The sequence below is a fragment of the Ctenopharyngodon idella genome, chromosome 16 (assembly GCF_019924925.1).
Source record: "Ctenopharyngodon idella isolate HZGC_01 chromosome 16, HZGC01, whole genome shotgun sequence".
NCBI lineage: Eukaryota > Metazoa > Chordata > Actinopteri > Cypriniformes > Xenocyprididae > Ctenopharyngodon > Ctenopharyngodon idella.
The window spans coordinates 8,467,557-8,486,319 of record NC_067235.1 but is presented as its reverse complement, the minus strand read 5'-3'; the positions used below and the strand labels follow the sequence as shown (position 1 = coordinate 8,486,319).

At 35.9% G+C, this 18,763-nt stretch overlaps 2 protein-coding genes across 7 annotated transcripts in view; one reads left to right on the top strand and one right to left on the bottom strand.

Moving 5' to 3' along the window:
• Positions 1-305: 305 nt before the first annotated feature.
• LOC127497122 (circadian-associated transcriptional repressor-like) lies at positions 306-9,801 on the bottom strand. 4 transcript variants are annotated; one of them, XM_051865323.1, is made up of 6 exons: positions 9,627-9,801; positions 7,565-7,956; positions 6,634-6,709; positions 6,185-6,263; positions 3,141-3,327; positions 306-3,029 (listed from the first exon to the last, which is right to left on the bottom strand). In XM_051865323.1, the coding sequence occupies exons 2-6, from the start codon at positions 7,952-7,954 to the stop codon at positions 2,499-2,501; spliced, it is 1,263 nt and encodes a 420-aa protein (XP_051721283.1). In that variant the 5' UTR covers positions 7,955-7,956; positions 9,627-9,801; the 3' UTR covers positions 306-2,498. The 4 variants fall into 4 exon arrangements, with proteins under 4 accessions (XP_051721283.1, XP_051721285.1, XP_051721284.1 ...); XM_051865325.1 differs by having other exon boundaries at positions 7,565-7,796; XM_051865324.1 differs by having other exon boundaries at positions 7,565-7,796; positions 9,632-9,801.
• Positions 9,802-11,132: 1,331 nt separating this feature from the next.
• The window catches only part of ca14 (carbonic anhydrase XIV), a 33,666-nt gene continuing 26,035 nt past the window's right edge, over positions 11,133-18,763 (top strand). Inside the window, exons 1-5 of one of the 3 annotated variants that reach the window (XM_051865328.1) lie at positions 11,133-12,271; positions 13,578-13,599; positions 13,820-13,840; positions 15,710-15,889; positions 18,338-18,483. In XM_051865328.1, coding sequence (XP_051721288.1) covers positions 12,266-12,271; positions 13,578-13,599; positions 13,820-13,840; positions 15,710-15,889; positions 18,338-18,483 — 375 coding nt within the window. In that variant the 5' untranslated portion in view covers positions 11,133-12,265. The other 2 variants (XM_051865329.1, XM_051865327.1) reach the window with 2 other exon arrangements.

Genomic DNA, 18,763 nt, shown 5'->3' with positions numbered 1-18,763 from the left:
ACATGACTAGCGACAACACTCGTGAAAAGAATGTGCTTTTGGGTCGAAATTGTCATCTTGCTGCACGGATATAATGCAAATGAAACATCCAGTACACGGACCAAGATAGAATAGCGATTCATATGTGAATTAACCATACATTATACACACATACATATACACACACACACAGACACACACAGACACACACACACACTGCATCAACATTCTGATTATATTTTTTTATGTATGTCAATGTTAAGAAAAGGCAATAGCAAGACTATACATGTAAATACACACCAATAAAACAGAACACATTCAAATAGTACATTCCAAAATGCATTATTTATTAAAAGGTTTATGTTTGTTGAAAAAAGCATGAATAACAGTAAAAAGCAGAGAAAAAGAGATGAAGAAGGGAAAAACAGGCAAAAGACAAAGTGACAGGAAAGAAGGACTGACAGCAGAAAGATTTCCAGTGTAGTGCATGGTATAAGTTATATAAAAAGACAGATTAAACAACCAATATACATCCTTTATGATCAACCCTCTTGGTCTTGGTCTTAAATAACCTGTACAGTATAAAACATGATAAAATAAAAACAAGTGCAACTTCTACAAAATCATTACATAAAAAGTCAATTACATATAATAAAGGTGTATTTTTAACATGGCAAGAATTTCTATTGCTATAGTGCACCTGGACACTAAGCAATTAAAATATCAATTAATATCAGTAATTTAGCAGCATGTGAAGTTGATGCAATTTTTGTCCTATTAATTGATGCATAAGGGCATTTTTCAACTTTATAATTCATCAGCTCCAAAAATACTGATCCAAGAAATTTGCTGGTTTCTGGATTCAACTGACTGCAGTGATTGGTCAGAAAATACAGCGCCTTTTTGAATGTTGCTATGACAACCAATTAACACTGACATATTTGTTATTGATTACTGTAGTTCACTGTGCTTTTAGTGGTAAATGGTTACTTTGTGTCCAAATGTAGTTTTCTCATGAATAAATGTGTGCATATGAAAGTTTTGAGATTTTGTGTTCTCTACCATTGAATACAACAATGAATATTTATTTTTAGAGAAAAGGCACAGGTTTTCTAATATCAGATTTCCTTAATTTTTTTCTCTACTTTTCCACGCAGCAACTAAAATAGTCCATGATAGACCAAGCTCTAATAAACTCAGCTGCCATGTGGATAAATACATATACAAATAAACATAAATAAACATTAAAATCAACAAGTGAATAAATAAAGGTTGGCATATTAGCACTTTTTTCATCCTTTCTGACTTTTGACCCTTGTTCAAATGGATCTCATATCACTTAACAGCCGCATTCAAGCACCTAAATTCACATCGGTCAGAGCAGAAAGTTTTTCCATCTAGCCTCCTTCAGTGCACTGTACACAATATTTCAATCAAGCAGACTCAGACTCTGTCATTTCTCTTTTCTCTTTCAACCTGGGTATTACATAATTTCCTACATTATTTCAGGTTTTGATATCATCACTTATGTGTATATTAGTTGCGGGTACTTTTTCCAGTTCGAGCAGCTGTCACAGATTCTACAGCAAATAAATAAAGTGGTTTCATTTACATTTAAAATCCCACCACTGTCAGCAACACACACACACAAAACTCTCACTAGGGTGGGGAAAAATAATTGGCTTTATAAAATGCAGTAAAAGAAACTGTAACAGCTTCTGTTACAATCCATTCATAAATTTGTAAAATATCAGATATTGAAAAGTCAGTTTTGATGCTGCTACATTTTTCCTCAGAAATACAAAAAGTACCTTTTAATGCTACAACTGTGTTGTCTTACTGGCAGCTTTTTCAAATTGTAATTAAAATCAATATAATCTCAACATTCTCAGTAGCAATTTGAGAAAACAAAAAACTAACCCTTTTATTCTATGCCATCTAACTGATGGTATATTAAGTCATACCGCTGACTTGACCTTGTGTTATCCTTTCATTAAAATTATTGCTCTCTAGTCTTAATTTGTCCTTATTTTGGGAATAAAACAAAGTCAATAATTATACTTTCCCTCATATTTAAACACACACTCTTGAAGGCAATTTGCATGATATCAAATTTCCTAAAAGGTGACTTTTTGGACGTTAGAATACTGTCATGCAAACACTGGCTCAACCAATGCCTTGATTTTTGGGCAGGGCAATCTGTTTGGCTGACCAATGCCAGATAGTGGAATGTTTCAAAACTTGTTTGAAATAATTGTTTTTGCAATTCCATTTGGTGATGGCAGTGGCACCAAACCCACACACTTCACCTTTAATTTAGGTACTCTCCAGTTCAAAAACAGCCAATTTTTTTACCCAATCAATTTTAAAAAGTCTTACATGTTGAGTTTAAACTTCTTCAAGATTCTTTAGATATACTTTTTCAATCACTGTAATAGACAACCCTTTTAACATTCCATACTTCAATTCTTCTCTGACACAGAGAAGACTTTCGGCTGGTTGTGCTTGGTTTCTCTGCATCAGGACTGTAAAGGGCTTTGCTGTTCTAGGGTTGAAGGCTTCATTGTGATTTGTGGGATGGGTTTCTGGGTGTGCTCCTGCAATGGACTTGTTGTCCCTAAACTTACAGACTGGCATTGGCATCCAGCTGGCTCTGAAAAAGGTGTGGTGGAGGAGATTAAGCTGTCCTGCGTGACTGGACTGCTCCTGCTGGTGAGAGGGGAAACTGGAAGGAGGACACTGCCACTCCCTCTATCATTAGCCATTCCGCCTTTATGAAAGGGACCAGATTTAGGTGGGGAGAAGATGGGAGCAATGTGCACCCATGTCAGTCTTGAACCTGACCACCGGATGACCTTGTGCTCCAGGGTTTCACTAACTCTCTTGTCTGATTGGTTCGTGTGTGAGGAAAGGGAAGGGGTCCCTGAAGAGCCTTCCCCTCCATCAACATATGGCCACTGATGTTGCTCTTCACAACATTTGGTGCGCTTACACACCACAGGAGGAGAAGAGGAGGATGAGTCTGTGTCTGACCAGCTCAATCTTCGCTTCTGCAAGAGCCGAGAAAATAAGAAAGGGCATCAATGTCTACAAATTCACATAGTGTAAATGGATTCCACCAGCTAATATGCTGTGTGTCTCTTGTTTGCATCTACACTAACCTTGACTGGAATATGTAATTGGTCTTTGTGCTTGTGTGGGGGAGTGATATTGCTTTTGCCATGGGTGGAAATGTTTTGAGGTGAAAAGTCAGCAGGGTTAGGTGTAACAGAAACGTGAGCAGTCACTTGAGGGAACCAAAGCTTTAGCATCACCTCTATCTGGAGCAAAGTAGGCAAGTACTTCTCTCTGTAAGAAAAAAAAAAAAAATTCAATAAGCAGAATAAATAAAATACATAATCTAATTTTTTAAGGTTTTACATTATATAAAAGTATTTAGACAAACATTAGTGAAACATGCCCATAGTTAATGATGAAGTACATCTGTGGTTACTAGTATATGTGTGAATTTGAGGGTAAAACATGTTTGCCAGTTGGTTTAATATAATGGTTACATTTTACAATAACTTTTTACATTATGAAAAATATGAACAATAACAATAATTTGAGCAATAAGTGAACACTTTATACAACAATATAACTTTAGAGCAACTTAATCAATCATTAACATCCAACATACAGTACATCTGGCTTACTTGAGTTTTCATCTTGAACAATTTCTAAAAACTACAATCAAGCTAATATGAAACCTCATTCCCAGTATCCATTAATTCAGTGTGTCCCATTGGATCATATCCAATTAATGGGTGTATGAATTGATAAAATTGAAAAAAATTGAGTGGTCTTTGTACTATGCTGAAAGTTTAAGAACTAAAAAACACCCCTGCTAGTCCAAAAACAGCTTTTATTAAAACTAAGCTGCCAAAACATCTAGTTTTCTTCTTCTGGGTTTTTATTACATAGTAGAAATAAAAAGAATCAGCACAAGACTGCCAGCACAGAGACAAATTAACACTTACTTCTTCATTGGCACATTAGAAGCGACATGCAGGTGAAATTATAAAACAGGATCATTGGACTAAAAATAACATTACCTTCCAAATGAACCTGTAATGTTAGAAAAGTGGCAGTTTTTTTTCCAGCTATGTGAATGTCTCAGGAGAGGACTATTTGTTTGTTTGGTTCATTTCACTGTGTATTCTTTGGTAAACTAGTCACAATTTGATGCAGGCTTTGTAAGTAACCGATTCTGCAACATCCGTGTTAACCTAGGATCAGTGCTTTTTGATATGTGAGGACTCCTGTAGAGTAGACGTTTTTTGTCGCAAAACTGTTTTTTGCTGTTTATGCTTCAGTAAATCAAGTCAGTGTCTACACGGTCAACTTGAACATGAAAATCATTTAAATGATGATTCAATTATATACAGAGCTGTCAATTACTTCAAGTTGACTCAGAGTCAACTGATACCTGTCGCCAAATCTCCAGTTATGATCAATGATGCTGTCTACACTGCAAAATGAATTTCCTATTTACATTGTGCTAAAATGAAAGTATTAGTGAGATTTCAGAAGTAGAGTTACAATGGCGAAATCATTGCATTCGGGCGCTCAACAGACATGACTGTGATCGACTGCAATGCTCAGAGCTGCAACCTTTTATGAAATGGGAGTAGATCTAAATATAATGCTATAATCAACACTTTCCATGATTAGTATTTTTTTTCCAGATATACTAAAAGCATAGTAAAAGTTTCCAAAAGAGTTCCACATCTAAAAATAACACCCTCAGTATTAGCCATACACTGAAGATATATATACACTGAATATTTTCATACAGAAAAAAATTATTTTTATATACTAAAAAAGAACTAAAAATATTTTTTTTCTGTGACCAATAAATTTCAAAGCTATTTCAATTATTTAGGTTAGAAAATCCAAAATGAGAGCAACATGCACCCGTATCAGGCTTGACTCAGACCAGTGACCTCGTGTTCTGATTTTCACCCTCTCTCTCATCTGATTATTAGAGATAGTTTGAGGCAAAAGGAGATAAATCTGTCTATGTGTATTTAGGAGGTTTGCAATGGGATAATACCAGAAATATGAGCAATCACACAATCACACAAAGCACAATGGTCTTACTATTAAAGATTAAATTTAAAGAAAAGTTGCTCAACTTCAAACTTTAGTGAATACAAAGAAAATGAAATGCTTTTCCAAAAATAATTAGTCCATAATGACCTAAATACATTACTGAGTTGAAATTCAATCAACAAACAGCCAAATTTGATAGAATAGATTAATAGAGTTGTGAATAGAGTTGTTTTAGTGGCAAAAATACGAATCGAAAAACTGATAAAGTTAAAATTCAGGTATTTAAAATTAAATAAGTCAGGTATATACAATTAAATATGTTGTAATTTAAAAGAAAGAAAGAAAAAAAAAAACACACACACACACCAAGTTTGCATTTATTTGATCAAAACTACAGTAAAAACTATATAAAATAAATACTTTCTATTTTAATACATTTTAAAATGTAATTTATTGCTGTGAAAATTAAATTTTCAGCAGCCATCACTTCAGACTTTAGTGTCACATGATTTGGTGATCAAGAAACATGTAGTATTACTAATGCTGAAAACATTGCTTAATATTTTTGTGGAAACTGTGATACATTTTTTTTTTCAGGATTCATGACTAAAAAAAGTTCTGCAGAAAGAACTGCATTTATTTAAAATAGATTTTTTGGGTAACAATATAAAAGTCTTTACTGCCACTTTTGATCACCTAATGTGTCACTGCAGACCAAAATTTAATAATAAACGTCTTTTTTGGCTGTTGGTTGCCATTGTTGTTTATTTGTCTGACTGATATTTTTAAGATATATTAAGAGATGTTTACACTTGCCAAAAACAATGCCAGAAAGTAAAACTGTTTTGTAGATAGTATGGCTTTTTATAGCACCTTCTACAGATTTTAAAAAAGGTTTAGTCTATGTCCTTAGAATGCCCTGATGTCTATACACAAGACTTTGCTCAGAAGATGGAGCCCCTAATAATGTCATAAATACTTGCAAACAAAAAGGTGAGATTATACCTAACAACTCTAAAATATTGCAATTCAACCCTGTTTGTGCATTCTCTCATTATCTGAATAACATCTAATGTTGCTAGAGTTCTTATTGATGTTCACACTCTCTTACCCAATATGTGGTTTCTGCAGCACTCCCACAATCCTCTGAATTCTGTCCATTGCAACACTCTGCTGAAAACTGCTCAGACCTGCCAAACACAAGCAGTAAAAGTGTTGATGAAATCTCAGTATTCATCAGAAAGAGTCAGATTAAATCACTTAAACCTCCTAGTTGGATGTTTTTTTACTTATGTAATGAAATGCGCAAATCTGAAAACCGAAAGTAAAACAACTTTTGGTTTTAATAAAAAAAATAAACCATTGGGCTGCACCTTGTCAGTATTACACAAGAATGAAAGAGTCAGAAAACAAAAGAACATATGTAGATAACTAACCACACACATAAAAAGGTTGATACACTCTAAACTATACATATTATTACAGACCCATTACAGTTGTATAACTTCACATAAAGTGATGTTTAAGGCTGGACAGAGAGACGTTGTGCTTTTGTCTCACCTTTGTCAAATCTTCCTTTCTTCAGTCCGTTTAGAAGCTCCAGCAGAGGCCGAACAAACCCCTGGAGCTCTAAACACTGAGGGGGAGAGAAAGCCACCATCATGTGATATTCAAACTAACTCTCTAAGAACATGTTTGCATCTGATATTAATATATAGGCAATCCCAGCAGAAGTAAACAGCACTAAATTCAGATGTAAATGGGTTAAAAAAGTTCTTGTGTACAAAACCTGGCAATCAACCTCTGTACAAAAACAAAGTTGGCCATGTGTGTCTCATAGAGATAAGAACCATCTGTTCTCAGAACATCTTCTGTTTGCTTTAAAGTAGATATAAGCATCTGATAAATGAATAAATGGAAAGAATAAAAGTAGATCATGTTGTGTGATCCATGCACATCTTATGTTCATTTAATACAGGTACTTGACTTGTGAGCCTTCTGCTTAAAACATTGTTTGCAGAATCAAAATCCAGGTATCTTTGAAATAATCATTGTGCCAACACAATGCACAACAATACACTGGTGTAGTAGGCTGTTAATTCAAAGACCCTCAATCACAAGTAGTCACAGAAGTCACATTTGTAATGCATATATGTACTAGTGGTAAAACATAATGGCCCGGTTTCACAGACAGGGCTTAGACTAAGACAGGATTAGGCCTTAGTTCAATTAGGACATTTAAGTAGTTTTTATAAACGTACACTAGAAAAAAACTTTACTGGTGTGCATCTTGAGACAAAACAATAACACTGCCATATTTTAAGATATGTCAGTGCAAGTTGCTTTCAGTTGAAACAGCTCAAACATGCATTTTAGTCTAGGTCTGTCAAACTGGGGGTCTGGGTCTTAACTGACTACATTTGATTGGAACACTCAAGACAGATGTTAATATCAGGTGTAAACTATTGAGAATTGGTGGAAAGATTCTCACCTTACGAGCAAACAGCAGGTCTCCTTCAGTTCTTCCATTCTTTCCTCGCTCACTCTCAGAGATGCTGCATCCTAATCCAGATGAAGACGAGGAGAGGGAGAGAAATGATGAGATGGACGAAGACGTTGACCCAGCGTGACTGTTGCCCTGTGACCTCTCACGGTCACTGAATCCATCACACGCCCACTGAGATCCAGGACGCTCCTGCTCCCCATTCATACTGTAAACACTTCTGTTAAAGAGAGTGGACTGAGTCAAATGGGCTTCATGTGGCCTGTCCCTGTCCTCCAACAGGTAAACATTCGTCTCATCGTCACTGAACAAGAAACTGTTGTTGGAGCTTAGTGAATCCTGTGATGGTTGAGAGGAAGGAGATTCTGTGGACTGCATGACTGTGGGAAAGAGATGGGGAAAAAAAGAAAGAAATATACTTAAAAGTCAAGCTTTGAAGTAAAAAATATGTGAGTAAAATGAAAGTGAAGAAGGGAAAAGAGGAAAAGAGATGTGCATTTAATAAGAAACTCTATCTAGAACAGAACAAAATGGAAGTAGGCTGACTAGAGGGTATGTCAAGGTTACAAAAAAAAAAAAAAACCAAGGAAATTTGCACAAATTGTGGACCCCAAAAGTCTGAGAACACTAATGAATTGCTTTTGTTTTGCATTTAATACGTGATTTTATCAGCATACCAATTTTGGTTAAATTGAGAAACATGAATTTCAGAAAGTCTGTATGTCTATATGCATTATTGGTTTTGCTGCAATGACAACAACACTTTGTGCCACAAATGTTCCAAAGACCATCTTATGTGTTTTAATGAAAGCAAGGAAATCTGACCTTTTGTGCTCCAGACTTCCCATTGGCAATGTCCGAATTTGATTACATTTGATTAGTGACCTAGAACCTGTATATTACCCTATGTCTAATTCATTTATCATTTCTTTATTTTACACTTTAAATACTAAAACTTTAAATGCTAAGATTTGAAAACCCAGGTTTTCATTGTGGTTTTTCAGACGCTACAGCATATAAAAAAAATAAACCCAATTTCTATAAAACCAAATAAACCCAATTCCAATATTACATTTATTTCATTCATACTGTTTTGTCTGAGCCATTAGAGAGAACATAGGGTCTGTCTAGACCCTCTGAGATCAGAGAGAAGCAAGGAGCATGCATGCCTGTGCAAATGTGTAAGTGTGTGCACGGTTGTGTAAGTCTGTGAGTGTGTGTCCTCAAGAGCAGGAAAATAGGGGGAGGGGTGCAGTGGGATGCTTTAACACTAGTGGTTAAAGAAGGCAGCTAGGGTCTCTCCATTTCTTCATTTTCTTACTCCTCTTCTCCCTCTGGCAAACACACACACACACACACACACACAAGGAAAGGGGCAGGGGCATACAAACACCCAGAGACACACACACACACTCACTTTTCACTGGCTCATGTCGCTTGCCCCTCCCCCAACCATTTTTAATTTCTCTCTCTTTCTCCTTTGCTCTTTCTTTTCAAGTGTGCCTTTATTCATTGCACATAGTAAAGACAAAGTATATATCTCTCCTGTCCTCCTGTATTCCTCCAATCTGTTTCTCTGTCTTGTTTCTCGTTCAGACTGTAACTCTCTCTATGCTGCTCAAACATTCAGCAGCAATGAAAATGACAGTTAGGGTCACTTAAGGCTCTGGTTCTGTTGTTCTGTATATATATATATATATATATATATATATATATATATATATATAAAACACACACACACACACACACACATATATATATATATATTCAGCACTTACTCCCCAAATTCTTCCTCTGCATTATTATGCAGTTTTTGACGAATCTCAATTATTTTCTTACATTTTGTACAAATGATAAACAGTATCTTTCACGCACACTTACAAATTATTGTGACACACATACACGCTAAGTTGCAGTATTAGTACAATTACAGATGCATGCGGACTATACCAATTAACAGTTTAACAATCTAAAGTGAGCAATGCAAATACCTTTCTCATACTATTCCTGTGTACATGCAACCTAACAACGAATTGTTTTAAAAACATACCTCACCTTCAGGGAGCCTGTAAAAGCAACGCAAACCCTTCCCGAGGATCCCTTCTACTCTTATCCCACAATTCACTCTCTCTCCTCACTTCCCGAGTGTCAACATGTGCAAAGACACACGTGCACAATTTAGTGCCATCCACGCACAGACTCTCGTTGGCCGCTGCCGTCAGATAGTAACAATTTTATTGGTCTACGATATAGCCAGTAATTGCTCCGCTATTCTGCTACTGGCCATTGAATGACTCGTAGCTCCGCCCATGGGTGTCGTATGTGTGTTGGCATGGGTGCAGCGGAACATAAGTGTAAACACACGCAGGTCGAAAAGATACAGTACGTAATGTACATAGGGCGCATTTACACTTATGATGGGAGAGGAACAAAATCATTACGCAAGACAATCATAAAATCATAACTTCCTTCTCACTATCACGTGGTAAGCGAACACTGAAAGACAGCTAATCTACAGACCCATGTCAGACCAGTCACCTGACACACGTGAACTCTGCCTTCATTCATCACATGTAAAATAGTTCAAATGAACAAGCTTTCATTTAAGATTTGCACAATAGATGTAGCAAGTTTTCGTTGATGTTTTGGTTTTGGAAAAAATAATGCACAAAATTTTAGATTATTTTTTAACGGTTTTCAATAAATGCATTACATTACTGTAAATATCTTTTTATATTTTGGTCTACAGCCACTGAAATCACTTTAAAAATTGCACACACTACGTAACACTGGAATCACTACGTAACACTAGAATGTGTTCCAGAATAGATAGAATATCATGGGTTTCCAGAAATAAGGAACTCTCAGCGTAAATCAATTAACTAGTGTAAAAGAAAGTTTGGAAAAGGAAAGATCTGAGCTAATAAAGGAAAAAGAAATGATCAGTAAAAGATTTAAAGAGACTTGAAAAGCATGAAAAAAGTATGAAAGCATGGATGGAAGAGGCAGATAGGAGGGACAGAAAGAAAACAGAAAGAAATGCTATATGTATGGAAGATGGAGAAGGACAAGGATAAACCGAGAACAGACTTTGCTGTTCATAAATTATATATATTTATGACTTTATGACAAGTGTCAGATAGATTTTTGGTATTATTCTAAGGACATTTCCTTCCTCAAAGATGGCATAATACAGTCTCACAACCAACTGTGCCATTCTTGTACTGCTCTTCCATTGTGAAATCAGTAAACAGACGACGTCAGGTCTCAAATGCGAAAGCAGTAAAAATATATCTGATGAGACACGAGGAATGAGTAAATAATATCCCAATTCACTGATTCTGATCATTCCAGAAGACTTGTAAACGGGCCGGTATCCCTTTAAGAGCAACATGCACATGGACGTGAACTGCAGCCTGAGAGATTTGTGAATGAAATCCAAAACCACGCCTTTAATACGGACTCGGCCAATGAAAATTATGATAACAATTATACCACGCCCTACTCACCAATGAATGACCAATGGCTAAACCTTCATGGGTCACGAGCGTTGCGTAAGTATGTACAACGGTTTCACGTTGAAACGGATCACTACGCTGTGAAATTTAAAAAGGAGGAAGGGGCAGGAATACCAAGACTGAAACGTTAAATCATGTATTTTGGGCGGGTATTTTAAAATGTATTATTTTATTTACAAAGCCGTTAAATCTCAAATGTGGCGAGAACACATGCCCGTAGGCAGGGGGGGTTCGGGTGGTTCGAACGAACCCCCCCTCACTGCCAAAGGTCCAGAATTTAAGTCGTGTTTTTTTTTTTTTTATGTGATTATTGTCATAATTGTTTTAATCAATGCTTGTGACAAATATTCTGGGTTGCTGTTTCAAATTAATATGATACATTATTGTAGCTGGACGTGTGTGTGTGTGTGTGTGTGTGCCGCGCGTGCAGTTCAGAGAGAGTTCTCGCAATACACTTTTCAAAGCAACGGTAAAGAAGCATCGCCTCTGAATGATGGGGGGAGGGGTTATATATATATATATATATATATATATATATAAATTAAAAGGATTTCTATATTTTATCCACTCAATAGTCTACAATATAATAGCCTATATGGAAGCAATTTGACAACAATGCAGTAAATATTTTAGGTGCATCAAAAAGCGTGCTCGTTAAGATACCAGCAGACAAGCTAATCCAGCACAAATTAGTGCATAAAAGGTCACCAAAATGAAGTATTTGAACCTCATAATTAAATACAAAAGGAGGAGAAAAACTGCAAAAAGGTCCACTTTTTAAAAAAAATTCAACTTACGGAAAAAATGTAACTGGCTCTGCGTTCGTTCCGTAAGTAGAATAGGGAAGGCGTAGGACATACAGCGTAAACTTTTTGAAGAATACGGAAATGCGGTTTTGGCGGAAGCACTTAGAAGGCGAACATTTGTTTATATAAAGCATATACAGTTGTATTTTTTTCGAAAATGACCGATCGTTTCGCCAGATAAGACCCTTATTCATCGTCTGGTATCGTTTAAAGCCTTTGAAGCTGCACTGAAACTGTCATTTGGACCTTGAACCGTTTGGTGTCCATTGAAGTCCATTATATGGAGAAAAATCCTGGAATGTTTTCATCAAAAACCGTAATTTTTTTTCGACTGAAGAAAGAAAGATACGGACATCTTGGATGACATGGGGGTGAGTAAATTATCAGCAAAAGTTTATTTAAAAGTGAACTAATCCTTTAATAATATTAAATATAATATAATATAATATTAAATAAATCTTAATAACATTTAATAAAAATATTAAAATAAATCAAAAGGCCAAAACACATATGCATGCATGTATAGGGAGAATTCAGGTTGATTGGGACACTTTTTGCTATTGAGATGACTGGGAAAAAGTACAGAACAAGCTAAATAAACACTCAGATAACACAACAAGAGAACAATAGTTCAAATGTTTGTATCGATTTTTTTTTTAAAGTTGAAGAAGAAAAATCCACAACACCCAGTAGGTTGTAGAAGAAAGGTTAAAGTGCTCAAAAGTAAAAGGGGTGATTAAAGGATGGAGTTTACTGCCCTCCAGCGTTTGAATAATGAAGTGCAATAAAACGTTAAACGACCTTTGAGCTTTAGAAACAGACGCTCTAAACTTTCTAGAAATATTATTTTTTATATTCAATACAAAAGGTATTTACTTCAGTTACATTCCGTTTGAGAAATTAAAATATCCAAATGTCATGTCTCTGTCATTTCAGAAATTAAAATATCCAAATGTCATGTCTCTGTCAATTAAGTTGTTTCAATCAATGTTCATTGTTTGCTTATTATAATATAACATAACATACTTTTTATGTACTGTAGGTTTTTTGACAGCACTGTGAAGTTGACTATTTGGTAGTTATTCATGCCAGAAAGTTTGTAAAACATTGATTACAGTTTACAATAAATAAACTAAATGGATTCTGAACTTTCTATTAGTTCTGGTCGCTCTCTCTCTCTCTCTCTCCGACTGTCTCTATTCATTCTCTCTTTATCACCTCAGTACCCCTTCAATCAGGCTTTGCCTGCGCCCCCTCAGTCCTCCCCCTTCTCAGCTAGTTGTGTCAGACACATTTTTCAGTGTCCAGCAGCAAGTGATTTTCTCGTTCATTTGTCCTTTTCTTCTTCTGATTCTCTCTCTCTTCATGGTGTAACTCTTCATCTTCTTCTGTGGCATGTGATGGCCTCTCTCTTCCACAATTCAGCTTACTGGACCAATTCATTCAGATACAAAAAAGGACCAAGAATTATTTTTTCTTTGTGAATGTTTTTGTATACATACATTTTTTCAAGCCGTTCAGCTACTTACTTTTTAATACTTGGATTTTCACCATTTCTACATTTTTACTGGTGTGTCTAGACCAGCTTTCTCATTGTGTGAGTGTGTAGCCTGTGGAGAGGAGGGTGAAAGCATGGACCTTGTCTGGATAACAGTGTCTCTTTCTCTCTTTTTAAAGTGTGTGGAGTGCTCAGGAACTGGTAAGACTTTGATTATTTATGTACTATTAATGCAATGGCCTTTTGTAATAATGTTCATTGCTACTAAACAGATGAAAATTGATTTTTTTTTTTTTTGATGCTTCAGTAACATTTAATTGTGGAATAAATAAACTGCTCTGTGTCAGACACTAATTGTTTAAGTCAAAATTAAGAAGTGATGTATCTGTTGTAACCTTACTACATTCTTTCTCTTTTTTAGCAAAAGAATGGACATATGCAGGTAATACATTTATTTATTTTTTTCCTCTCGTTCTCCGTGATTTTGTGACAGATTTTATAATACTTGCATAAAACTTATGTTGTTGTGATTAGGATTTCATAGATAACTTACATGCATAATGGAAAATACTACTTTAGTTCAAAGCTTCTGTGCAAAAGCTTTTTAGAAGATTGGATGAATTTGGCTATTTGGTTGTTTTTCTGGAAAAAAATATTTCCATATTTTCATTAAGCTTACATTTTCGCTCAATTATGTCCCTCTGTTTCTTTTTCTTTTCAAACTCTGTTACTTCCAGTTCATCTCTTCCATAGTAGCATCATATACTCACATGGAGAGAGTGCAGAGTTTGAGAGAGAGAGAGAGCGAGAGAGAGAGAGAGCAAGCAAAGGACAGAGAAAGAGAGGAGAGGAATAGGCTGCATATAAGTAGGGAGCTTAAAAATTAGAGTTTCCATTTGATAAAAAAGAATGGCATGATGAATAGGAGACTGCTCTGCTTGAACAGGAATGCCATTTTGGGACAGCCCATTGTAATCTGTAACTCATTGTAAAGTGACATTCTTGTGATAATAAGGCTTTTGGCAAAGCTTATTTAGCCTTATTTTGCATTGCATGTGCTAAACTGTTACGTAATCAGTGCTAATGAGTGTACAGCACTAAATAAACAAACAGGCCCAGCAAATCTAAAAAGAATAACAGTATGCTGAAATGCAAAATAATGTTCAGGTGAATTCTCTGAATTTGTCTAAATTAAATAAATAAATCAAATAAATTATATTTTGCTTAATTAAGCTTATTTTAAAACTGTTCAGATGATAAAGACATTTTATGACAATTAAGCCTATTTAATATGCAAATTCTCATTATTGTACTTTAATATAATATTTAAGTATTTATAAGTCATGGTTGTATGCATGCAGATATAATGAAGAATACGTATTCTGCTTTTTTACAGTAAATTACTGAGAAAATAGTTTTTTTTTTGAGTTGACAAAATGTGCTTCACTGACATATGACAATTAATGTCACAAATGACAAATTTATTTTCTTTGAACAAGGAATCATTTCCCTTCATTTTTCTTATGCAGGATTTCTGTTAGAATTATTTCTACTGTTATACCTACAACACACATTCCAGGGCACATTTTCAGGGCTGTATAATGTGTGTGCCATTGTTGTGATGCAACTCATTATTTCTGAATAAAATAGTTACTTGGTTGAGTGATGCTTTGTTCCCTGTCCATGTTGGGGCAGCACACAAGAGGTTAACTGGCAGAGGCGTGGAATATGTGTCTTGCAGTTGTCATAGAGATCTCCTTGGCAACCACAGATCAATGAGAGCAACTCATTGCCTCCCTCTCCCCACATTTTGGAGTTGAACAGGGGTTTGGGGGATATTCTTGGTGAACAGCGAGACTGAGTGGGCCTCTAATCCCTGTGTACACAGAACTGACTTGGCACCAAGCTGAAACACACAGACTCGTATGAAATGTTTTCTTTTGTTGTACAATAAAACAGCTTTTTTTCTGGCTTTTCTTTCTTTTTTCATTTTTTCTCTTTTTTGTTGCTCTGTCCCCCCTTTCTCTTTCAATGTCTAATTCCACTACAGAATGTTTCAGTACTGAAAACGTGTGTGTAGTCTACGCATTTGTAATCACGGTTTCCTCATTAACTTTGCATGACTTAACACTTAGCTAATACTTCACTATAAGCTTACAGAACATGAGGTAAACACTCACATACACGTTCTCCCTAAACGCTTTGATTTCTTTTTAACTGGCATTTATATAATTTATAATTCCACACACATTTTCATTGTCTGACTCCCAGACCAACATTCACCTGTGGCACCCTTTTCTGGTTGTGTTAGGTGCAGTGGGACAGCCAGAATGGGCTGAGTTTTTTCCTGACTGTGGTGGTTCTAGTCAGTCACCCATAAATTTGGACACATCGCAAACACAACATGACCCAACGCTAATCCCTGTGCAGCCCCTGGGATACAACCAGCCTGGTAACAGACCATTCACCCTCTCCAATAATGGCCATACAGGTAAATCTATCTTTTTCACCCACCAAAAATAGTCTACTCCTAGAGATTTAAAACAAAAACTTTGAAGATAATCCACTCTGAGTGGATTATCTTCAGCTGTTTGACGATAATTTATGTCAAGTCAATTTTACCACTATAGTACTTTTAGCAAATTCAATCTAAATTCCAACAGTGTAAGGCATAAAGATGTTGCATTTGATAGTTTTATTGATAGTTGCATTTATAAAAATGGCCCAGTACAAAAGTTTATATACCCTTGATTCTTAATACGTTGTTACCTGGATGATCCACGACTGGTTGTTTGTTTTGTGATGGTTGTTCATGAGTCCCTTGTTTGTCCTGAGCAGTTAAACTGAGCTCTGTTCTTCAGATTCTGTTCTTCAGGTCCTGCAGATTCTTTGATTTTCCATCATCTTTTGCATATTTGAACCCTTTCCAGCAGTGACTGTATGATTTTGAGGTCCATTTTTTCACACTTAGGACAACTGAGGGACTCAAACAATTAAATAATTAAAAAGGGTTCAAACATTCACTGATGCTCTAGAAGGAAACACGGTGCATTATGAGCTGGGGATGTAAACTTTTTGAATTGGATGAACAGAATAAATAGTACTTTTTTTGTCTTCTGGGAAACGTGTAAGCATCTTCTGTAGCTTAAGGGCAGTACTAAATGAAAAAATATGATCTTTAAACAAAATAAGAAAAACTTGCACATCATCTTCTTGTTCAAAAGTTTTCTCTTAATGCATTGTGTTTTTGCTTCTGGAGCATCAGTGAATGTTTGCAGCTTTTGTAATAGTTTTGTTTGAGTCCCTCAGTTGTCCTCAGTGTGAAAAGATGGATCTCAAAATCATACAGTCTGTCACAGACTCAGTTACACCTTCAATCCGACCATCAACACCAGATCTGCCCACTCATTCACAATAACCGGAGTTCTAATCACCTGCACACCCTTATCAGGACACCCTTCATAAGTTCCTGTGCACTTCACCACTTTGTCTGCTCTCACCTCACGACTACACAGGCTCACCCTGCAACTTACCTGTGAACCTACCTGCCAATCCTTATCCGTCTTCTGGCTTCTGTCATCTGCCTGCCGTTCCTCTCGTCATCCCCCGGATTCTCTGCCAGTCATCACTTGCCTTCACTGCACCTGCACACACAAGAGACTGCATTACCATCAGCTAAGTCCACCAGCAACATTCTCTGTGTCTGCATTCCTTACCTGTTCTGCACTGCCACTCAGCTTTACCTGCTTACCTGCAATAAAGACTGTTTATATTGTACTCACCTTGTCTGCCTTCTTCTGTTCATGACTCAGTCATTGTTGGGAAGGGTTAAAATATGCAGAAGATGCTGGAAAATCAAAGAATTTGCAGGACCTGGAGGATTTGGTCAGTTTAACTGTTCAGGACAAACAAGGGACTCAAGAACAACCACCACAAAAACAAACAAACAGTCGTGGATCATCCAGGTAATGACACACAGTATTAAGAATCAAGGGTATGTAAACTTTTGAACTGGGTTATTTTTTTAAATTCAGCTAATTTTTTGTCTTGTGGACTTTATGTAAACATCCGTTATGTGAAATAGCTTATTCAGGACAGTAATAAATAAAAAATAACATGCAATTTTTATGATCCTTCTTATTTTGTTAAAACGATTAACATTTTTGCGGATTCTGCAAGGCGTATATAAACTTTCAAGCTCAACTGTAAACTAAATGGTCCATTCCCTTGTTCCATTAAGATTTATACAAAAAGTTTTATTAAAATCTAATTGTTTTTTTTTTTTACTTATTTAAAACTCCTAATTCAAAATATGAATCATATGTAAGGATTATTCAATTCAATTTGAAGGAATTTTACTATTAATCGAAATGGGTAAATCTTAAAAAACAGGCTAAATGTTTTTTTGAGTGTACATTCATACATTTTAAGAGAGGCTTAACTGTTACTTTTGGGTGTCACTGTAACTACATTTGAGCATGAAACTGTGTGACAGTGAAATACTGGGTCCCACTTTATATTAAGTGTCTATAACTACTATGTACTAACATTTAAATTAATCATTTGATACCATTAACTTATTGTGTACATACATTTTTACATTGTACCTATATTTAAAATCCTGCATGTAGGTAGATCTGTAATTAATTTCTGTAATTACATCTATAATTACACTGTTGATCCTTCCTTTACCCCTTAACCCACCCTTAAACCTAACCATATCACCAATCCTGTACCTAACCTTACCTGTATTCTACCTTAATAGCAGCAAGTGTTTTGCAATACAACATGAACACAATAAGTACATTGTACTCAACAATGTACTATGTACTTTTAATGTCAGTAGTAGTTAAAGACACCTAATATAAACTGACCAAATACAGTTTGTTAAACATGACCCTCTTCTTTACCTCAACCTCCCTCTTGTTTTATCATACAGTGCAGATGACATTGCCACATTGGATGGGCTTGGCTGGGTTGCCATGGCATTATAGTGCTGTACAGCTGCACTTGCACTGGGGTAATGGAGTGGGCGTAGCTACAGGAAGTGAACACACCATTAATGGACAGAGCACTTCCGCAGAGGTGTGTGCTTGTTTATCAGTGCAAATATTTTTAAATGCAGCTCAAAATATCTCCAGACAGAGATCACTACACTGACAATTGCATTGCTCAAAAATTGTTCTCATTAGTAGATTACTCATGTCTTTAATTAGACTGTATGCTCAGAATAGCATACTACTATAGGGGGGTCCGTAGTAGGGGGAAAGGTGGGACTGAGTACAGGGGGCCCACAACGATCCCACCGAAAAGCAATTTCAAGGGGGCCCAATGCAAAAAACTGTACAAGGAGCCCAGAAACCTA

Excerpts from the sequence above, each read along its gene's own strand:
- LOC127497122 (XM_051865323.1), bottom strand. The coding sequence starts at position 7,954 with ATGCAGTCCACAGAATCTCCTTCCTCTCAACCATCACAGGATTCACTA. Across the intron at positions 6,264-6,633 it reads GAAAGGAAGATTTGACAAAG|GTCTGAGCAGTTTTCAGCAG; the intron begins GTGAGACAAAAG and ends TGTGTTTGGCAG. Across the intron at positions 3,030-3,140 it reads AATTACATATTCCAGTCAAG|AAGCGAAGATTGAGCTGGTC; the intron begins GTTAGTGTAGAT and ends CGGCTCTTGCAG.